Genomic DNA, 19,301 nt, shown 5'->3' on the forward strand with positions numbered 1-19,301 from the left:
GCAATAATAACAATAATAATAACAACAACAACAACAATAATGATAATAATAATAACAATAACAATAATGGCAATAACAGCACTAATAATAATAATAATAATAATAATAATAACAATAACAACAACAACAACAACAATAATGATAATAATAATTACAATAATAATAACAATTATAAAAATAACAATAATAACAATAATAACAATAATAACGTTCTTATAAAAGTAATCTGTTGTTTTCCAGCCTGACGACTCCACCAATGGGCTGAGGAAGTGGGCGGGGCCAGGATGAGTGCCGAGCCGCTATTGGAGGAGAGGCTGATGAAACGGTCGCAGCAGAAGAAGAAGATGTCGCCGCTGAACTACAAGGAGCGACTGTTCGTCCTCACCAGGAGCCGGCTGACCTACTACAACGGCCGCGCAGAGGTTTGCTAACTAGCCAATTAGCTTAACTTAGCATTTGTTCTTTGTTTTTTTACTTTCTTCTTTTAAAAGAATCTAAATGACCGTAATTTGTTAATTCACAAGTTTTTCACGTACTTACGGAGAGGATCAGTAATGCTACATGCTATCCAAAGCTAGTGGTTAATAGTGTAGCTTAGCATATAGCATTGTCAAAGGTAGAGTCACGGTTGAAGGAACCAGCGGCTTGTTTTCTAGACGTCTGGTTCAGTGTGACGAGAGCCGATCGGACGGAACGTCACCCGGCGGGAAGAAAACGCTAACGAGCTGCACTAACGAGCTGCGCTAACGAGCTGCGCTAACGAGCTGTGCTAACGAGCTCTGCTAACTCCACAGAAGAAGTTCCGGCGGGGCTGGGTGGAGCTGAGCAGCGTCCGCTGTGTGGAGGTCGTCAGGAGCGGAGGCGGCGTCATACCCTGTCCCTACAAGTTCCCCTTCCAGGTACCGACCCGCCGTGAAGCTGCGTCCAATCAGAACTTCCTGTCTCATCACTACTTCCTGTGTGTGTGTGTGTGTGTTGTGTGTGTGTGTGTGTGTGTGTGTGTGTGTGTGTGTGTGTGTGTGTGTGTGTCCAGGTGGTGTACGACACTAACACACTCTACGTGTTCGCTCCAAGTAGCGGAAGCAGGAGTGTTTGGGTCCAACGACTCAAAGAAGGTGAGAGAGAGAGAGAGAGAGAGAGAGAGAGAGAGAGAGAGAGAGAGAGAGAGAGAGAGAGAGAGAGAGAGAGAGAGAGAGAGAGAGAGAGAGAGAGAGAGAGGCCTTCAATCTGAATTATTTGGTTAAGCAAAAAAAGTGTGTGTGTGTGTGTGTGTGTGTGTGTGTGTGTGTGTGTGTGTGTGTGTGTGTGTGTGTGTGTGTGTGTGTGTGTGTGTGTGTGTGTGCAGAGATCAAGGACAACCCGGTGGTCCTGGTAAAGTTCCACCCTCAGTTCTTCCAGGACGGTTCCTGGTTCTGCTGCCGTCAGACGGACAAACAGGCGCCGGGCTGCGACCAGTACGACCTGAGTACGGACGGTAAGGCTCACGGCTGCTCGTCGCCACGGCAACGTCACTGCTGCTTCCTATCTCCATGACAACACAACGACTGTACGAGATGAACGGCTGAAACGTTTTCATCTTTCTCAGTTTCCAGAAAACCTCTTCCCCCGATTCCTGAACACAAGGTACCACACACACACACACACACACACACACACGCACGCACGCACACACACGCACACACACGCACACGACTTCTATTTATTGAGTTTAGAAAACATCAGGTTTTAAGTTTTCTTTCTTTCAGGTTGTAAAATAATTAGTTTTTAATTCTAACTGATTAAAACAAACATGTAGTTGTTAAAAGATCTATTATTGTCGTTTTAATTGATTAAATGCGACTCCATCCAGAAAAAGTTCACATTTCAAACACTCTGCATTGACAGTCTTTATAGCCAGTCTGCGTGAGGCGTTCAGGGACGTCTGTGCGTTGCAGAACTTCCATATGACTCTCATACGAGGCGTTCAGGGACGTCCGTGATTTCACCTCTTCCAATAAGAACTCGTCTTAGTAACACGGTTTCATCATGGCCGCCGCTCCCGCAGCCTCCGCCCGTCCCGCACGCCGCCGCCGCCGCCGGCGACTCGGAGACGGTGGTCGTCGCTCTCTACGACTTCCCCGGCGCCGAGCCGCACGACCTGCGCCTGGTGAGAGGCGGCGAGTACGTGGTGGTGGAGAAGTGTGACGTCAACTGGTACAAAGCTCGCAACGAGTACGGGTGAGTCGTGAACGAGGCAACGCCGCGAACGTCGCCGCGCGGAAGCAGACGGGTGTACAGACGTGTCGTCACGGCGACTGAGGCGCCGATCCGAGGACGTTGACGCAACCGTTCGACTTCCTGCTTCGACGGAGTCGTAGTGTTTTGGAAAAGTTGTGTTGTTCGGTGTCCGTGGAGACGAAGTCACATGTTCATCCGTTTCCATGGAGACGAAGTCACATGTTCATCCGTTCCCATGGAGACGAAGTCACATGTTCATCCGTTCCCATGGAGACGAAGTCACATGTTCATCCGTTCCCATGGAGACGGAGTCACATGTTCATCCGTTCCCATGGAGACGAAGTACATGTTCATCCGTTTCCATGGAGAATGAAGTCACATGTTCATCCGTTTCCATGGAGACGAAGTCACATGTTCATCCGTTCCCATGGAGACGAAGTCACATGTTCATCCGTTCCCATGGAGACGGAGTCACATGCTCATCCGTTCCCATGGAGACGGAGTCACATGTTCATCCGTTCCCATGGAGACGAAGTCACATGTTCATCCGTTTCCATGGAGACTCAATCAGAGTTTTTGTTTCTCAAAACGTTGTTCTCCCGTTTGATTTTTTTCCTTCGTGGCAGTGAACAAGGTTACATCCCGAGCAACTACATCACGGAGAAAACATCTGGGAACCTCGCTCAGTTTGCGTGAGTCGTTTCTGTCTTAGCCTCACTTAGCGTTCCTTAGCATCGACTTAGCATCATCTTAACACCACTTAGCACTACTCAGCATCCCCTTAGCACCATTTAGCATCACTTTAGCCCCACTTAGCACTACTTAGCATCGCCTTAGCAACACTTAGCACTACTTAGCATCACCTTAGCAACCCTTAGCACTACTAAGCATCACCTTAGCAACCCTTAGCACCATTTAGCATCACCTTAGCACTACTTAGCATTGCCTTAGCAACACTTAGCACTACTTAGCATCACCTTAGCAACCCTTAGCACTACTTAGCATCACCTTAGCAACCCTTAGCACTACTAAGCATCACCTTAGCACTACTTAGCATCGCCTTAGCAACACTTAGCACTACTTAGCATCACCTTAGCAACCCTTAGCACTACTTAGCATCACCTTAGCAACCCTTAGCACTACTAAGCATCACCTTAGCAACCCTTAGCACCATTTAGCATCACCTTAGCACTACTTAGCATCGCCTTAGCAACACTTAGCACTACTTAGCATCACCTTAGCAACCCTTAGCACTACTTAGCATCACCTTAGCAACCCTTAGCACTACTAAGCATCACCTTAGCAACCCTTAGCACCATTTAGCATCACCTTAGCACTACCTAGCATCACCTTAGCAACCCTTAGCATTGCTCATCAGCAACATCGTAGCCATTTCACATCCCCTTATATTAACTTTGTTAGCATTTCTGACCAGTCGCGTTCCTTCAGCACCATTTAGCATCATCTTAGCACCATTTAGCATCACCTTAGCACCATTTAGCATCGCCAAGCAGAAACATAGCCTCCATTGGCTGTCGCTTAGCAACCGTCGCTAGCGTCTAATGAGCCGGCACTCGGCACCATTTAGCATCCCGCCCCCTCGCCTACCGCCACAGCTTCTATTACATGTGTTTGTTTGTTTGTTTGTTTGTTTGTTTGTGGTAGCTGGTACAGTAGACAAGTGAACAGGAACAAAGCCGAGGAGCTGCTGAAGAAGGAGGTCAGTGTCTGGAAGTAACTGATTACAAATACTCAGATTACTGCAGTCTAATGGACCAAAGACTCGACTGTGTGGTTTTGTCGCCTCCTTCAGGACAAAGAGGGAACCTTCATGGTGAGAGAGTCCAGCACCCCGGGGGTCTACACCGTGTCCCTGTTCACCAAGTCTGCAGCAGGGTGGGTTCATGCTACATGCTAATGCTACCTAGCTCACCAATTCTGCAGCAGGGTGGGTTCATGCTACATGCTAATGCTACCTAGCTCACCAATTCTGCAGCAGGGTGGGTTCATGCTACATGCTAATGCTACCTAGCTCACCAATTCTGCAGCAGGGTGGGTTCATGCTACATGCTAATGCTACCTAGCTCACCAATTCTGCAGCAGGGTGGGTTGATGCTACATGCTAATGCTACCTAGCTCACCAATTCTGCAGCAGGGTGGGTTCATGCTACATGCTAATGCTACCTAGCTCACCAAGTCTGCAGCAGGGTGGGTTCATGCTACATGCTAATGCTACATGTCAGTAGTCGCGGTGCTTTGCAGTGTTTGGTTGCCGGGGTACAAGGGGGCGGGGCTTCAGCAAAACAGCCTCAGTTTGTATTCTGGGTTTTAACGCAGCGACTTTTACTGTCTGGTGAATATCTGTTTACGTTGTTGTTGTTGTTGTTGTTGTTGTTTTGTCAGGGACGGAGCCTCAGCGATCAAACATTACCGCATCAAGGAGACGAGCGGTTCCCCAAACAGTTCTACCTCTCTGAGAAACACGTGTTCGGTTCTATACCGGAACTCGTCCAGTACCACAAACACAACGCCGCCGGTCAGTACCACAAACAACACTGGTCAGTACCACAAACAACACTGGTCAGTACCACAACACTGGTCAGTACCACAAACAACACCGGTCAGTACCACAACACAACACTGGTCAGTACCACAACACTGGTCAGTACCACAAACAACACTGGTCAGTACCACAACACAACACTGGTCAGTACCACAAACAACACTGGTCAGTACCACAACACAACACTGGTCAGTACCACAACACTGGTCAGTACCACAACACAACACTGGTCAGTACCACAAACAACACTGGTCAGTACCACAACACAACACTGGTCAGTACCACAACACTGGTCAGTACCACAACACAACACTGGTCAGTACCACAACACTGGTCAGTACCACAACACAACACTGGTCAGTACCACAAACAACACTGGTCAGTATCACAAACAACACCGGTCAGTACCACAAACGGGTCAAGAGGCGGGGCCATGACTTCATCGGCTCCTATTGGTTGTCTTGAGGTTCTGGTTCTGTTTCAGGTCTGGTCACCAGGTTGAGGTACCCGGTGGGACAAGAGGACGGTTCGGCTCCGTCCACCGCCGGATTTAGCTATGGTGAGTCCAGAACCAGGACGGTGAGTCCAGAACCAGGACTTCAGCTGATTGGAACCCGACTGTAGGGAAACCATTCTGGAACCAATGAAACAAAGTACTACTCTGACCTACTCCGTCCTAGAACTCCATAGCTCTAGAACTTTTACGTCTACAACTCCGACACAAGAACCGATGAACTTTTACAATTTTTAAAACTCTCCCACTTCTCAAGCCTGTGAGACATTCAAGAACCCTGAGACATTCAAGAACCCTGAGACATTCAAGAACTCTGAGAAAATCTAGAACTCCGAGACAATCTAGAACTCCGAGACAATCTAGAAATCCGAGACAATCTAGAGCTCTGAGACCATCTAGAACTCCGAGACAATTGAGAACTCTGAGACCATCTAGAACTCTGAGACAATCTAGAACTCCGAGACAATTGAGAACTCTGAGACCATCTAGAACTCTGAGACAATCTAGAACTCCGAGACAATCTAGAACTCCGAGACAATTGAGAACTCTGGGACCATCTAGAACTCTGAGACAATCTAGAACTCCGAGACAATCTAGAACTCCGAGACAATTGAGAACTCTGAGACCATCTAGAACTCTGAGACAATCTAGAACTCCGAGACAATCTAGAACTCTGAGACAATTGAGAACTCTGAGACAATCTAGAACTCTGACATCTTCTGGAGTTCCAGGCGCTTGAAGAGGTCGGGGTGAATCCGGGGGACCTGGAGGGTGGGGGGTTACCAGGTGTGGTTCCGTGTCTGACAGCAGAACGTTCCCTGTCCTCGGCTCTGCAGAGAAGTGGGAGATCGACCCCGGAGACCTGACCTTCATGAAGGAACTGGGCGGCGGCCAGTTCGGCGTGGTGAGGCTGGGGAAGTGGCGGGGGCGGCACGACGTGGCCATCAAGACCATCCGGGAGGGCGCCATGTTGGAGGAGGACTTCATCGAGGAGGCCAGGGTCATGATGTGAGCGCCGCCAGAGAACCACAGAAGAAGGAGGAGTGGAAACTCATTTTAGACATTTATTGAGTTTAGGATGGGGGGCCGATATTTGGGGTACAGATATTTGGGGGAGATGCAGATATTTGGGGTGCAGGTATTTGGGTACAGATATTTTGGGTGAGATGCAGATGTTGGGGGTAAAGATATTTGGGGTACAGATATTTGGGGGAGATGCAGATATTTGGGGTGCAGGTATTTGGGTACAGATATTTTGGGTGAGATGCAGATGTTGGGGGTAAAGATATTTGGGGTACAGATATTTTGGAGGTACAGATATTTGGGGGGAGATGCAGCTATTTGGGGTACAGATATTTGGGGGTGCAGATATTTGGGGGTACAGCTATTTGGGGTACAGCTATTTGGGGGGAGATGCAGATATTTGAGGTACAGATATTTGGGGTACAGATATTTGAGGTACAGATATTTGGGGTAGAGATATTTGAGGTACAGATATTTGGGGTACAGATATTTTGGCGGAGATGCAGATATTTGAGGTACAGATATTTGGGGTACAGATATTTGAGGTACAGATATTTGGGGTAGAGATATTTGAGGTACAGATATTTGGGGTACAGATATTTGAGGTACAGATATTTGAGGTACAGATATTTGGGGTACAGATATTTTGAGGTACAGATATTTGGGGTTACAGATATTTTGGTGGAGATGCAGATATTTGGGGTAAAGATATTTTGAGGTACAGATATTTGGGGGTATAGATATTTTGGGGGTACAGATATTTGAGGTACAGATATTTGGGGGTTTAGATATTTTGGGGGTACAGATATTTGAGGTACAGATATTTGGGGGTATAGATATTTGGGGGTATAGATATTTTGGGGGTACAGATATTTGGGGTACAGATATTTGGGGTACAGATATTTGGGGTACAGATATTTGGGGTACAGATATTTGGGGTACAGATATTTGAGGTACAGATATTTGGGGTACAGATATTTGAGGTACAGATATTCAGGGGTACAGATATTTGAGGTACAGATATTTGAGGTACAGATATTTGGGGTACAGATATTTGGGGTACAGATATTTGAGGTACAGATATTCAGGGGTAGCCCCCGGTGTGACCCGTCCTGCTGGGTGTCCGTCCAGGAGACTGTCCCACCCCCGGCTGGTCCAGCTGTACGGCGTGTGCAGCCGCCGGCCCCTCCTCATCGTCACAGAGTTCCTGGAGCAAGGCTCCCTGCTGGGCTTCCTGTGGCGGCGGCGCGGCGCCTTGCTGCCGGACCAGCTGCTGGCCATGTGTCTGGACGTCTGCGAGGGGATGGAGCACCTGGAGGACAACCTGTTCATCCACCGAGACCTGGTGGGACACCTTCTGTTGCCGTGGAGACCGGGACTCACTGTTGTTGTTGTTCAGTCATTTGGTCCATTTTGACTGTAAATACAGTTTAACCCAGAAAATTAACATTTGAAACTTGAAAGATGACATAAAATTACGGTTAAAATTCCCTGAAATTATTGTTAAAATTCCCTGAAATTATTGTTAAACTGTTCAGGAACTAAAGTCAATATTATTTTCCAGGTAAAAATGTTCAGTAAATCAGTGAATGTTGACGATGACGTGATGAATTAATATGAATTAATGATGAATTGATGATGAATTAATATGAATTAATGATGAATTGATGATGAATTAATATGAATTAATATGAATCCATGATGAATTAATGATTAATGGTGAATTAATATGAATTAATTATTAGTGACGAATTAATGATGAATTAATTGTTAATGGTGAATTAATGATGAATTCATTATTAGTGATGAATTAATATGAATTATTATGATTTAATTATTAATATGAATTAATGATGAATTAATGAATTAATGATGAATTAATGGTGAATTAATATGAATTAATGATGAATTAATTATTAATGATGAATTAATATGAATTAACAATAAATTAATGATTAATGGTGAATTAATATGAATTAATTATTCATATGAATTATTATGAATTAATGATGAATTAATATGAATTAATGATGAATTAATTATTAATATGAATTATTATGAATTAATGATGAATTAATTATTAATATGAATTATTATGAATTAATGATGAATGAATGAATGAATGACAAAACACAGTGTTACATGATAAACTCAGATGAATCATTAAGTGTTTGTCCGTGGTTTTGTGAAGGCGGCTCGGAACTGCCTGGTGAGCGCCGCCCTGGTGGTGAAGGTGTCGGACTTCGGCATGGCGAGGTAGGAGCTAGCGCCGCCGCCGCCGCCGCCTTGTGCGCGGCGTGGGTTCTCAGGCGGCGTTGTCCCTGCAGGTACGCGTCAGACGACCAGTACACCAGCAGCTCGCGCGGCGCCCGGTTCCCGGTGCGGTGGTCGCCCCCGGAGGTCCTGCGCTTCGCCAAGTACAGCAGCAAGTCGGACGTGTGGTCGTACGGTACGGCGCCACCTGAAGGTAAAACTGAGGGACGCCGCTACCCGGAGGCTAACGTGAGCGTCTCCGTGTCCAGGGGTCCTGATGTGGGAGGTGTTCACCGGGGGCCGCACGCCGTTCCACCACCAGAAGAACCCCGAGGTGGTCGCCATGGTAACGCAGGGCCACCGCCCGTACCGGCCCAAGCTGGCCCCGCCCACCGTCTACGACGTCATGCAGCTCTGCTGGCGGGAGGTGAGCCTGACCCCCGTTTCCACGGCAACAGACTCCGTCTCCATGACGACGCTGCGAGTTAAACTCGCTGCTTTCACATTGTCGCTTCGGGAAAGTTCTGCGTTTACAGTCGTGGAACAACTTTGTGAAAACGATGTCCGTCTCCATGGAAACAGCAGAAACACCCTGTGTTTCCATGGAGACGGAATCTGAGCAGCTGAAGGTCAGAACCTTTTCTTCCTGTTCCTGCAGAAACCAGAGAACCGGCCCTCGTTCTCTCTGCTGAGCCGCATGATCTCCAGCGCTCTGGAGGGCGACGCCCCCCAGATGACCAGCAAGCCCCTCCCCCAGCTGACCAACAAGCCCCTCCCCCAGCTGACCAACAAGCCCCTCCCACAAAATGACCAACAAGCCCCTCCACAAGATGACCAACAAGCCCCTCCCGCAAAATGACCAACAAGCCCCTCCCGCAAAATGACCAACAAGCCCCTCCCACAAAATGACCAACAAGCCCCTCCCACAAAATGACCAACAAGCCCCTCCACAAGATGACCAACAAGCCCCTCCCGCAAAATGACCAACAAGCCCCTCCACCAGATGACCAACAAGCCCCTCCCGCAAAATGACCAACAAGCCCCTCCCACAAAATGACCAACAAGCCCCTCCACAAGATGACCAACAAGCCCCTCCCGCAAAATGACCAACAAGCCCCTCCACCAGATGACCAACAAGCTCCTCCCCAACTGACCAACAAGCCCCTCCCCTAGCTGACCAACAAGTCCCTCCCCCAAAATGACCAACAAGCCCCTCCCCCAACTGACCAACAAGCCCCTCCACCAGATGACCAACAAGCTCCTCCCCCAACTGACCAACAAGCTCCTCCCCCAGCTGACCAACAAGCCCCTTCACAAGATGACCAACAAGCCCCTCCCACAAAATGACCAACAAGCCCCTCCCCCAACTGACCAACAAGCCCCTCCCCCAACTGACCAACAAGCCCCTCCCCCAACTGACCAACAAGCCCCTCCACCAGATGACCAACAAGCCCCTCCCCCAACTGATCAACAAGCCCCTCCACCAGATGACCAACAAGCTCCTCCCCCAACTGACCAACAAGCTCCTCCCCCAACTGATCAACAAGCCCCTCCCCCAGATGATCAACAAGCTCCTCCCCCAACTGACCAACAAGCTCCTCCCCCAACTGATCAACAAGCCCCTCCCCCAGATGACCAACAAGCCCCTCCCCCAGCTGATCAACAAGCCCCTCCCCCAGATGATCAACAAGCCAATCAGCCGCTTCCTTGTCTAACGGTACCTAGTGCTACCTAGCGCTAGCGTGATGAAAACTCGCCGACCAATCAGGATCTGCGTCGGTGAAAAAGTGTTAATTGTATTTTTAGGTTCCCGCCATGTTGGATTTCAGCGGGTTGGCACGAGATTAGCTAGAATGCTAACCTGTCGCGGCGTGTCGTCTGGACGAACTCGGTTCTTAAAGGAGCCACGACGTCGTCGCTGCATCGTCTCACCAATAAACTGGGAACGACGCTTGTTTTTATCTTTGATGTTTGAGGAGCGTGTGTGTGTGTGTGTGTGTGTGTGTGTGTGTGTGTGTGTGTGTGTGTGGTATCAGATCGTCTCGGGGTGTTTGTGTGTGAGCAGCGGCGCATAAAGAGCTCGGCTAATGTGGAAGCAGAGGCCAGACGTCACGGAGCTCTCACACACACACACACACACACACACACACACACACACACACACACACACACACACACACACACACACACACACACACACACACACACACACACACACACACACACACACACACACACACACACACCCTCAGATGTCTGCAGCGTTGGACGGACTCGGAGGTGAGGAACTTCTGAACACGACGGACTTTGATTTCCATGTTTTTACTTTCTTTTGGGTTCAAAGTAGAAAAGAAGTGACGACGTCTTCGTCTCGTCTCGTCTTCGTCTCATCTTCATCTTCGTCTTCGTCTTGTCTTCATCTCGTCTTCGTCTCATCTTCGTCTCGTCTTCGTCTCGTCTTCATCTCGTCTTTGTCTTGTCTTCATCTCGTCTTTGTCTTGTCTTCATCTTCGTCTCGTCTTCGTCTCGTCTCATCTTCATCTCGTCTTTGTCTCGTCTTCATCTCGTCTTTGTCTTGTCTTCATCTTCGTCTTCGTCTCGTCTTCATCTCGTCTTTGTCTTGTCTTCATCTTCGTCTTCGTCTCGTCTTCATCTCGTCTTTGTCTTGTCTTCATCTCGTCTTTGTCTTGTCTTCATCTTCGTCTCGTCTTCGTCTCGTCTCATCTTCATCTCGTCTTCGTCTCATCTTCATCTCGTCTTTGTCTTGTCTTCATCTTCGTCTTCGTCTCGTCTTCGTCTCGTCTTCATCTCGTCTTTGTCTTGTCTTCATCTCGTCTTCGTCTTGTCTTCATCTTCGTCTCGTCTTCGTCTCGTCTTCGTCTCGTCTCATCTTCGTCTCGCCTTCATCTTCATCTCGTCTTCGTCTCGTCTTCATCTCGTCTTCGTCTCATCCTCATCTCGTCCTCGTCCTGGTATTCATCTTGTCCTCGTCTTCGTCTCGTCTACGTCTCGTCTTCATCTTCATCTCGCCTTGTCTAGTCTTCGTCTCGTCTCGTCTCTGTCTCGTCTCTCTCTCGTCTCGTCTTCATTTCTGTCTTCGTCTCATCTCCGTCTCGTCTCCGTCTCATCTCGTCTTCGTCTCGTCTCGTCTCCGTCTCGTCTCGTCTCGTCTCGTCCTCTAGCAGCTCTCAGGCTAACGCGACTCGGTGTCTCTGAAAACGAAACTTTGAGGAACATCTCGACTCCGTCGCCGTGGAAACGGACGAACTTCCTGGAAAGGCTGGCGTTCGGTCTGCATGGAGACGTTCCTGCCGTTTCCGTGGAAACGGACACAGTTTTCAAAATGCCGCGGCGTAAATATATGTTGTTTTTGTTTAAAACGCAAAAGTAAATAATGTTTCAGCTGAAACGAGGTCGTGTGTCAAATCGTTACGTTTTACGTATCTTTATCGTAGAAGTTGTGAAAAATGAAAAGTATTTCATATAGTTCTACTTTATATAGACTCATTTACTTCACGTTTATTTTACTGATTTTTTTTATCGGAAGGTAAAAGCAATTTTTTTCGGAATTATTATGTCTTATATTATATGATATTATATTATATTCATTCTATTATACTATACTATACTATACTATACTATACTATACTATACTATATTCTATTAATTATATTATATATGTTATTTTATATTATATTATATTATTATACTATATTATACTATATATATATGGTGTCCTTGTGGTTGCTGTGGTAACCTGACCCCCTACACACGCACACACACACACACACACGCACACACACACACACACACACACACACACACACAGGTCAAAGGTCAACACGGCGACAACAGAACGTTTGGATGTAACTTTGAAATATTTAACAGACAGTCACAGATGAGAGACTTGTGCTTGTGTGTGTGTGTGTGTGTGTGTGTGTGTGTGTGTGTGTGTGTGTGTGTGTGTGTGTGTGTGTGCGTGCGTGCGTGTGTGCGTGTGCGTGTGCGTGTGCGTGTGCGTGTGCGTGTGCGTGTGCGTGTGTGTGTGTGTGTGTGTGTGTGTGTGTGTGTGTGCGTGTGCGTGTGTGTGTGTGTGTGTGTGTGTGTGTGTGTGGAATTAGTGCATCATCGGCTCTAATCAATAATGCACTCAGCTCATTATTGGCTTTAATAATCTTATCAATAATACACCGATTTTGTTCAACACACACACACACACACACACACACACACACACACACAGGTCAAAGGTCAACACGGCGACAACAGAACGTTTGGATATAACTTTGAAATATTTAACAGACAGTCACAGATGAGAGACTTGTGCTTGTGTGTGTGTGTGTGTGTGTGTGTGTGTGTGTGTGTGTGTGTGTGTGTGTGTGTGTGTGTGTGTGTGTGTGTGTGTGTGTGTGTGTGTGTGTGTGTGCGTGTGTGCGTGTGTGTGTGTGTGTGTGTGTGTGTGTGTGTGTGTGTGTGTGTGTGTGGAATTAGTGCATCATCGGCTCTAATCAATAATGCACTCAGCTCATTATTGGCTTTAATAATCTTATCAATAATACACCGATTTTGTTCAACACACACACACACACACACACACACACACACACACACACACACACACACACACACACACACACACACACACACGCACACACTGTATTACACTATATACACTTATTAGCCGTCTTTCTCGCTATTTTAGCCTCTTTAGCTGCTAATTGTCACGTCTGTTTCTTATAAAGATTTTTTTTTGAAAGTTTCGGTGACTTTTGTCCGTCGCAGCGTTTCGTTCGGACGTTTCAACGCCGTTTTTAGCCGTCGTTCTTGTCGCGGACGTGATTTGAGTTGTTTTAGCCGCGAGCGCTACGCAAACATCACTAGCTTCTCAAGCTATTGTAGTGGTTTTAGCAACTTTAGCTTTTTTTTTTTCTTCACAATTTCGGTCAGTTGTTTTGGTAATTTCCTTTAAACCGTCGTTGCTTTTGTAGCGTTAACAGTTGTTATGATCCTTTGATGTAGCGACTTTAACCGTTGTCATTTTTTACAATTTTTAACTGTTTTATCAACTTATTTTATGTGTTGAATCTGTTTTGATTCATTTTCTTTGCTTTTTAATAGTTTTTTTTAGGTTTTAGCTATTTTTAGCCCCTGAGTCAGTTTCACTAGCTTTAGCGGTTAGCCCTTTCAGCTTGAGCGGTTTTGTCGGCCATTTTAACGAACCTTCAATTCGTCCGCCGGTTTCAGCTCCTCCCGATGAAAACGTCCCGCCGTCTGAACCGACCATCTCGGCGGCCGCCATGTCGCGCCGGTCGTCGTTCCGCCACGTCGTTGGGAAGCCGGCGCCGCGGGACCGCTGCTACGTCGGCGTCCCGATCACCCGCGGCGTCCACGACAACCACTACTGCTCCGTCAACCCGCGCTTCGTCGCCGTGGTGACGGAGAGCGCCGGCGGCGGGTCCTTCCTGGTGCTGCCCGCCGATCACGTGAGTTCATGACTTTAGGTGTTCAGGTTGCCGTGGAGACGATGGTGGCTGACGTAGAGCCCCCCCCCCCCCTCCCCTCCCCCACAGGCCGGCCGGGTGGACCCCCACCACCCCCGGGTTTGCGGACACGGCGGCGGCGTCCTGGACGTCAAGTGGAACCCGTTTGACGACTGCTGCGTGGCGTCGTGCTCAGAGGACTGCACAGTAGGCTCCTAGCATAACGAGCTAACGGTGCTCTGCTAACAGAAATCTGCTAACGGCGCTCTGCTAACGGGGCTCTGCTACTGGCACTCTGCTAACGGCGCTCTGCTAACGGCGCTCTGCAAACAGCGCTAATGGCGCGTCGCTAACGGCGCTCTGCTAACGGTGCTCTGCTAATGGGGCACTGCTAACGACGCTCTGCTAACGGCACTCTGCTAATGGCGCTCTGCTATTGACGCTCTGCTAACAGCGCTTTGCTAATGGCACTCTGCTAACAGCGCTCTGCTAACAGCGTTTTGCAAACAGCGCTAACGGCGCTCTGCTAACAGGGCTCTGCTAACGGCGCTCTGCTAACGGCGCTCTGCTAACGGCACTCTGCTAATGGGGCTGTGTGCAGGTGAAGGTCTGGGACATCCCCCCCGGTGGCGTCCGGCAGAACCTGGTTCAGGCCAGGAAGACCCTGATTGGTCACTCCAGGAGGGTGGGGCTTATCGAGTGGCACCCCACCGCCCAGAACCTGCTGCTAAGCTCCGCCTACGACTGCAAGGTGAGTGACGAGGACGCACCGATGCCACCGGGCGGGTGTGCCGATACCAACTACCGATACCAAGATACTAACTTTTGTTTCTGCGCGTTGTTGTCCGCTAGCTGCTAGCCTGACTGAGCCAAAGCTAGCAGCTAACTTTGCGTCCGTCCAGGTCCTCCTCTGGGACGTTTCCCATGCGGGCGCCACGATCCGGTCCCCGGTCCGAGTCGTCCTCACACCCGTCCACCACCGCTACCCGGCGGAGGCGCTGCTGCTGTCGGTTAGCTTCAGTGGCGACGGCAGCAGGCTAGCCGTGGCGTCACGGGACCGCCGGGTCCGCGTCCTGGACCCGCGGGAAGGAAAGATCCTGCAGGTTTGCACCTCGGAGGAACACCGACGTCCAGACGTTGGCTCGGCGGTGTGGCGCTAACGCTAGCCCTGTTGGCGCAGGTGTCCAGAACCAGGTCGCACAAGGCTAACAAGGTTCTGTACGTCGGCGGGTCAAAGATGATTCTGTCTACAGGAAGTTCCCCGTGGAACCACCGGCAGGTCGTCCTCTGGGACCCGGTAAGGCCGGTACTACCTCGACACCGCTGCAGATTACGTTTTAATCTGAACGACACACATTGACTATGATTAGCATTGGCGTTAACATAGCAGTTAGCTTCCAGATTATAGAGCATCTTCCTCCTCTAACATCAGATTACAGAGCATCTTCCTCCTCTAATCCAGATTATAGAGCATCTTCCTCCTCTACTCCAGATTATAGAGCATCTTCCTCCTCTCACACCAGATTATAGAGCATCTTCCTCCTCTAACATCAGATTACAGAGCATCTTCCTCCTCTAATCCAGATTATAGAGCATCTTCCTCCTCTACTCCAGATTATAGAGCATCTTCCTCCTCTCACACCAGATTATAGAGCATCTTCCTCCTCTAACACCAGATTATAGAGCATCTTCCTCCTCTCACACCAGATTATAGAGCATCTTCCTCCTCTAATCCAGATTATAGAGCATCTTCCTCCTCTAATCCAGATTATAGAGCATCTTCCTCCTCTCACACCAGATTATAGAGCATCTTCCTCCTCTAACACCAGATTATAGAGCATCTTCCTCCTCTCACACCAGATTATAGAGCATCTCCCTCCTCTCACACCAGATTATAGAGCATCTTCCTCCTCTAACAGCAGATTATAGAGTATCTTCCTCCTCTAATCCAGATTATAGAGCATCTTCCTCCTCTCACACCAGATTATAGAGCATCTTCCTCCTCTCACACCAGATTATAGAGCATCTTCCTCCTCTAACACCAGATTATAGAGTATCTTCCTCCTCTAATCCAGATTATAGAGCATCTTCCTCCTCTCACACCAGATAATAGAGCATCTTCCTCCTCCAACACCAGATTATAGAGCATCTTCCTCCTCTAACAGCAGATTATAGAGCATCTTCCTCCTCTCACACCAGATTATAGAGCATCTTCCTCCTCTAACACCAGATTATAGAGTATCTTCCTCCTCTAATCCAGATTATAGAGCATATTCCTCCTCTCACACCAGATAATAGAGCATCTTCCTCCTCCAACACCAGATTATAGAGCATATTCCTCCTCTAACAGCAGATTATAGAGCATCTTCCTCCTCTCACACCAGATTATAGAGTATCTTCCTCCTCTAATCCAGATTATAGAGCATCTTCCTCCTCTCACACCAGATTATAGAGCATCTTCCTCCTCCAACACCAGATTATAGAGCATCTTCCTCCTCTAATAGCAGATTATAGAGCATCTTCCTCCTCTAATCCAGATTATAGAGCATCTTCCTCCTCTAATCCAGATTATAGAGCATCTTCCTCCTCTGTGTGCAGGAGGATTTGTCTCGGCCGCTGTTCGAGGAGAACGTCGACGTCTCAGCAGGGGTTCTCTTTCCGTTCTACGACGCCGACACTCGGATGCTGTTTCTGGCCGGAAAGGTCCGGAAACGAGTTTCTCGTCCGTTTCCTTCGTACAAATTCGACCGCCGGAGATCCGACGATGTTTTAGAAGCTTTTAGCGAGAAACAAACAAAGTTTCCTTCTGCAGGGCGACGGAAACATCCGGTACTACGAGCTGAGCAGCGACAAACCACACATCCGCTTCCTGACGGAGTTCAGATCCGCGCTGCCGCAGAAAGGACTGGGTCTGGTCCCCAACCCCGCGTCTGCTAACGGCTAACTCTGCTAACTGACTGCTAACTCTGCTAATGGCTGACTCTGCTAACTGACTGCTAACTCTGCTAATGGCTGACTCTGCTAACTGACTGCTAACTCTGCTAATGGCTGACTCTGCTAACTGACTGCTAACTCTGCTCACGGCTAACTCTGCTAACTGACTGCCAACTCTGCTAATGGCTAACTCTGCTAACTGACTGCTACCTCTGCTAACTGACTGCTAACTCTGCTAACTGACTGCTACCTCTGCTAACTGACTGCCAACTCTGCTAACTGACTGCCAACTCTGCTAACTGACTGCTAACTCTGCTAACTGACTGCCAACTCTGCTAACTGACTGCCAACTCTGCTAACTGACTGCTAACTCTGCTAACTGACTGCTAACTCTGCTAACTGACTGCTAACTCTGCTAACTGACTGCTACCTCTGCTAACTGACTGCCAACTCTGCTAACTGACTGCCAACTCTGCTAACTGACTGCTAACTCTGCTAACTGACTGCCAACTCTGCTAACTGACTGCTAACTCTGCTAACTGACTGCCAACTCTGCTAACGGCTAACTCTGCGAACTGACTGCTAACTGGCTAACTGTTTTTGACGATGCTCTAGAAGCGTTGACCTGAACCGTTTCTCGCGTGGTTCAGGAGTGATGCCCAAACGCGGTCTCGACGAGTTCTCGTGCGAAGTTTTCCGGTTCTACCGCCTCATCGTGACCAAACACCTGGTGGAGCCGCTGTCGGTGGTCGTCCCCGCGAAACAGGTGAGCTGCAGTTCGGAACCCGCAAGGAACCTTCAGAGTGGAACCTTCAGTTCGTACCTTCAGCGGCGGTTCCTCACGCCTTGCTTCTCTTCCCGTTCCAGTCCGGAAGCTTCCGGAAGAATCCGGACCGAAGGACGGGGGTCCAGCCGGCGGCCATGACGGCTCGGGAGTGGCTGCAGGTTTCCAGCACGGCGGCTCGGCCACGCCCCCATGTGATGTCACCGCACAGCAACGCCCACCTGCCCAACCCCTACCCACGATCCCCGGCTGAGGAGGCGGAGCTTAACACGGACGACACGGAGGAGGTACCAGAGCCTCGGCACGGGATTACATTTATTAGTTACATCTCTGGAAATGTAGTGGAGTTACTTGGTCTAAATAATCTGCACTTACTTTGCTAGTTTGAAACCAGCTTAGCATGTTAGCTTAGCATGTTAGCCTAAGGTGCTAACGCTAGCGTCACGCTGGGCAGACGCAGCAGCCCTGCAGACCTTCAATAGTTGCTCATGACTGCTTTAGCTTAGCATGCTAGCCTGCCGGTGCTAACTGGTTTCCACGGTTACGGCAGGCCTTCCTTGAGGAGCAGCTCGCCTACCAGGACGCCAAATACCCCCGAGAGCAGAGCGACCTGTCGGGGTGGCAGCCGGACGACACGCAGTGCGCGGCGGGGGCGAGCTGCCACACACCGCACTGCAGCGCGCCGTCGGAGAGGCCGCCGCCGCCGCCGCCCGCCCACAGGACGAGGTCGGTGCCGGACGCCGCGGCGTCTGAGCCGCCGCTCCTGATGACGCCTCATGTCTGTGTTCTTCCAGCTCCTGCAGGCGTTCCACCGGCAGCAGCGGCAGATCCGGGCGTTGGGGGCGGAGCTTAGCCACAAGGACGTGCGTAAGCGACCCACAATCCCGCGGGGCAGACGGGGGGGGGGGGGGGTGGGGGGGGGAGCTGAGCGGTGACGACCTGTGCGCTCCTTGCAGGCGAGGATCAGCGAGCTGGAGCGGCAGATCAGACACAGCAGGAGCAAGTTCTGATCCAGAGTCAGAGGTCAAAGGTCAAAGGTCGTCCAGGAGCCAATCGCTGCAGTTCTCCTTTTCTCTCAATTTGGAGGCCTTACTATAGCCTTACTATAGTCTTACCATAGACCTACTATAGCCTTACCATAGACCTACTATAGTCTCACCATAGCCTTACTATAGTCTCACCATAGCCTTACCATAGCCTCACCATAGCCTTACTATAGTCTCACCATAGCCTTACCATAGCCTCACCATAGCCCTACTATAGTCTCACCATAGCCTTACTATAGTCTCACCATAGCCTTACCATAGCCTCACCATAGCCCTACTATAGTCTCACCATAGCCTTACTATAGCCTTACCATAGCCCTACTATAGTCTCACCATAGCCTTACCATAGCCTCACCATAGCCCTACTATAGTCTCACCATAGCCTTACCATAGCCTCACCATAGCCCTACTATAGTCTCACCATAGCCTTACTATAGCCTTACCATAGCCTTACCATAGCCTCACCATAGCCCTACTATAGTCTCAC

At 49.1% G+C, this 19,301-nt stretch overlaps 2 protein-coding genes across 2 annotated transcripts in view; both read left to right on the forward strand.

The window, feature by feature from the left end:
• The window catches only part of LOC308148417 (tyrosine-protein kinase Tec-like), a 10,742-nt gene extending 787 nt beyond the window's left edge, over window positions 1-9,955 (forward strand). The window contains 18 exon segments of the mRNA XM_080521880.1: window positions 241-422; window positions 795-899; window positions 1,034-1,115; window positions 1,346-1,474; window positions 1,586-1,623; window positions 2,045-2,217; window positions 2,844-2,909; window positions 3,883-3,937; window positions 4,031-4,113; window positions 4,621-4,667; window positions 4,670-4,753; window positions 5,265-5,339; window positions 6,131-6,302; window positions 7,449-7,662; window positions 8,509-8,573; window positions 8,645-8,766; window positions 8,840-8,997; window positions 9,229-9,955. Of these exon segments, the coding sequence (XP_080378006.1) occupies window positions 285-422; window positions 795-899; window positions 1,034-1,115; window positions 1,346-1,474; window positions 1,586-1,623; window positions 2,045-2,217; window positions 2,844-2,909; window positions 3,883-3,937; window positions 4,031-4,113; window positions 4,621-4,667; window positions 4,670-4,753; window positions 5,265-5,339; window positions 6,131-6,302; window positions 7,449-7,662; window positions 8,509-8,573; window positions 8,645-8,766; window positions 8,840-8,997; window positions 9,229-9,429 (2,007 nt within the window). The 5' untranslated portion in view covers window positions 241-284 and the 3' untranslated portion in view covers window positions 9,430-9,955.
• A 3,912-nt stretch (window positions 9,956-13,867) lies between these two features.
• Window positions 13,868-18,778, forward strand: LOC308148416 (coronin-2A-like; the record flags this gene model as incomplete). Its single annotated transcript, XM_080521879.1, has 12 exons — window positions 13,868-14,053; window positions 14,141-14,257; window positions 14,652-14,801; window positions 14,953-15,153; window positions 15,231-15,347; window positions 16,649-16,753; window positions 16,863-16,959; window positions 17,635-17,750; window positions 17,852-18,055; window positions 18,319-18,498; window positions 18,563-18,631; window positions 18,725-18,778. 12 exons carry the CDS (start codon window positions 13,868-13,870, stop codon window positions 18,776-18,778), a joined length of 1,596 nt encoding a protein of 531 aa, XP_080378005.1.
• Between the last annotated feature and the right edge of the window lie 523 nt (window positions 18,779-19,301).

This window comes from Blennius ocellaris, assembly GCF_963422515.1.
Source record: "Blennius ocellaris genome assembly, contig: SCAFFOLD_255, whole genome shotgun sequence".
In the NCBI taxonomy this organism is placed as follows: Eukaryota; Metazoa; Chordata; class Actinopteri; order Blenniiformes; family Blenniidae; genus Blennius; species Blennius ocellaris.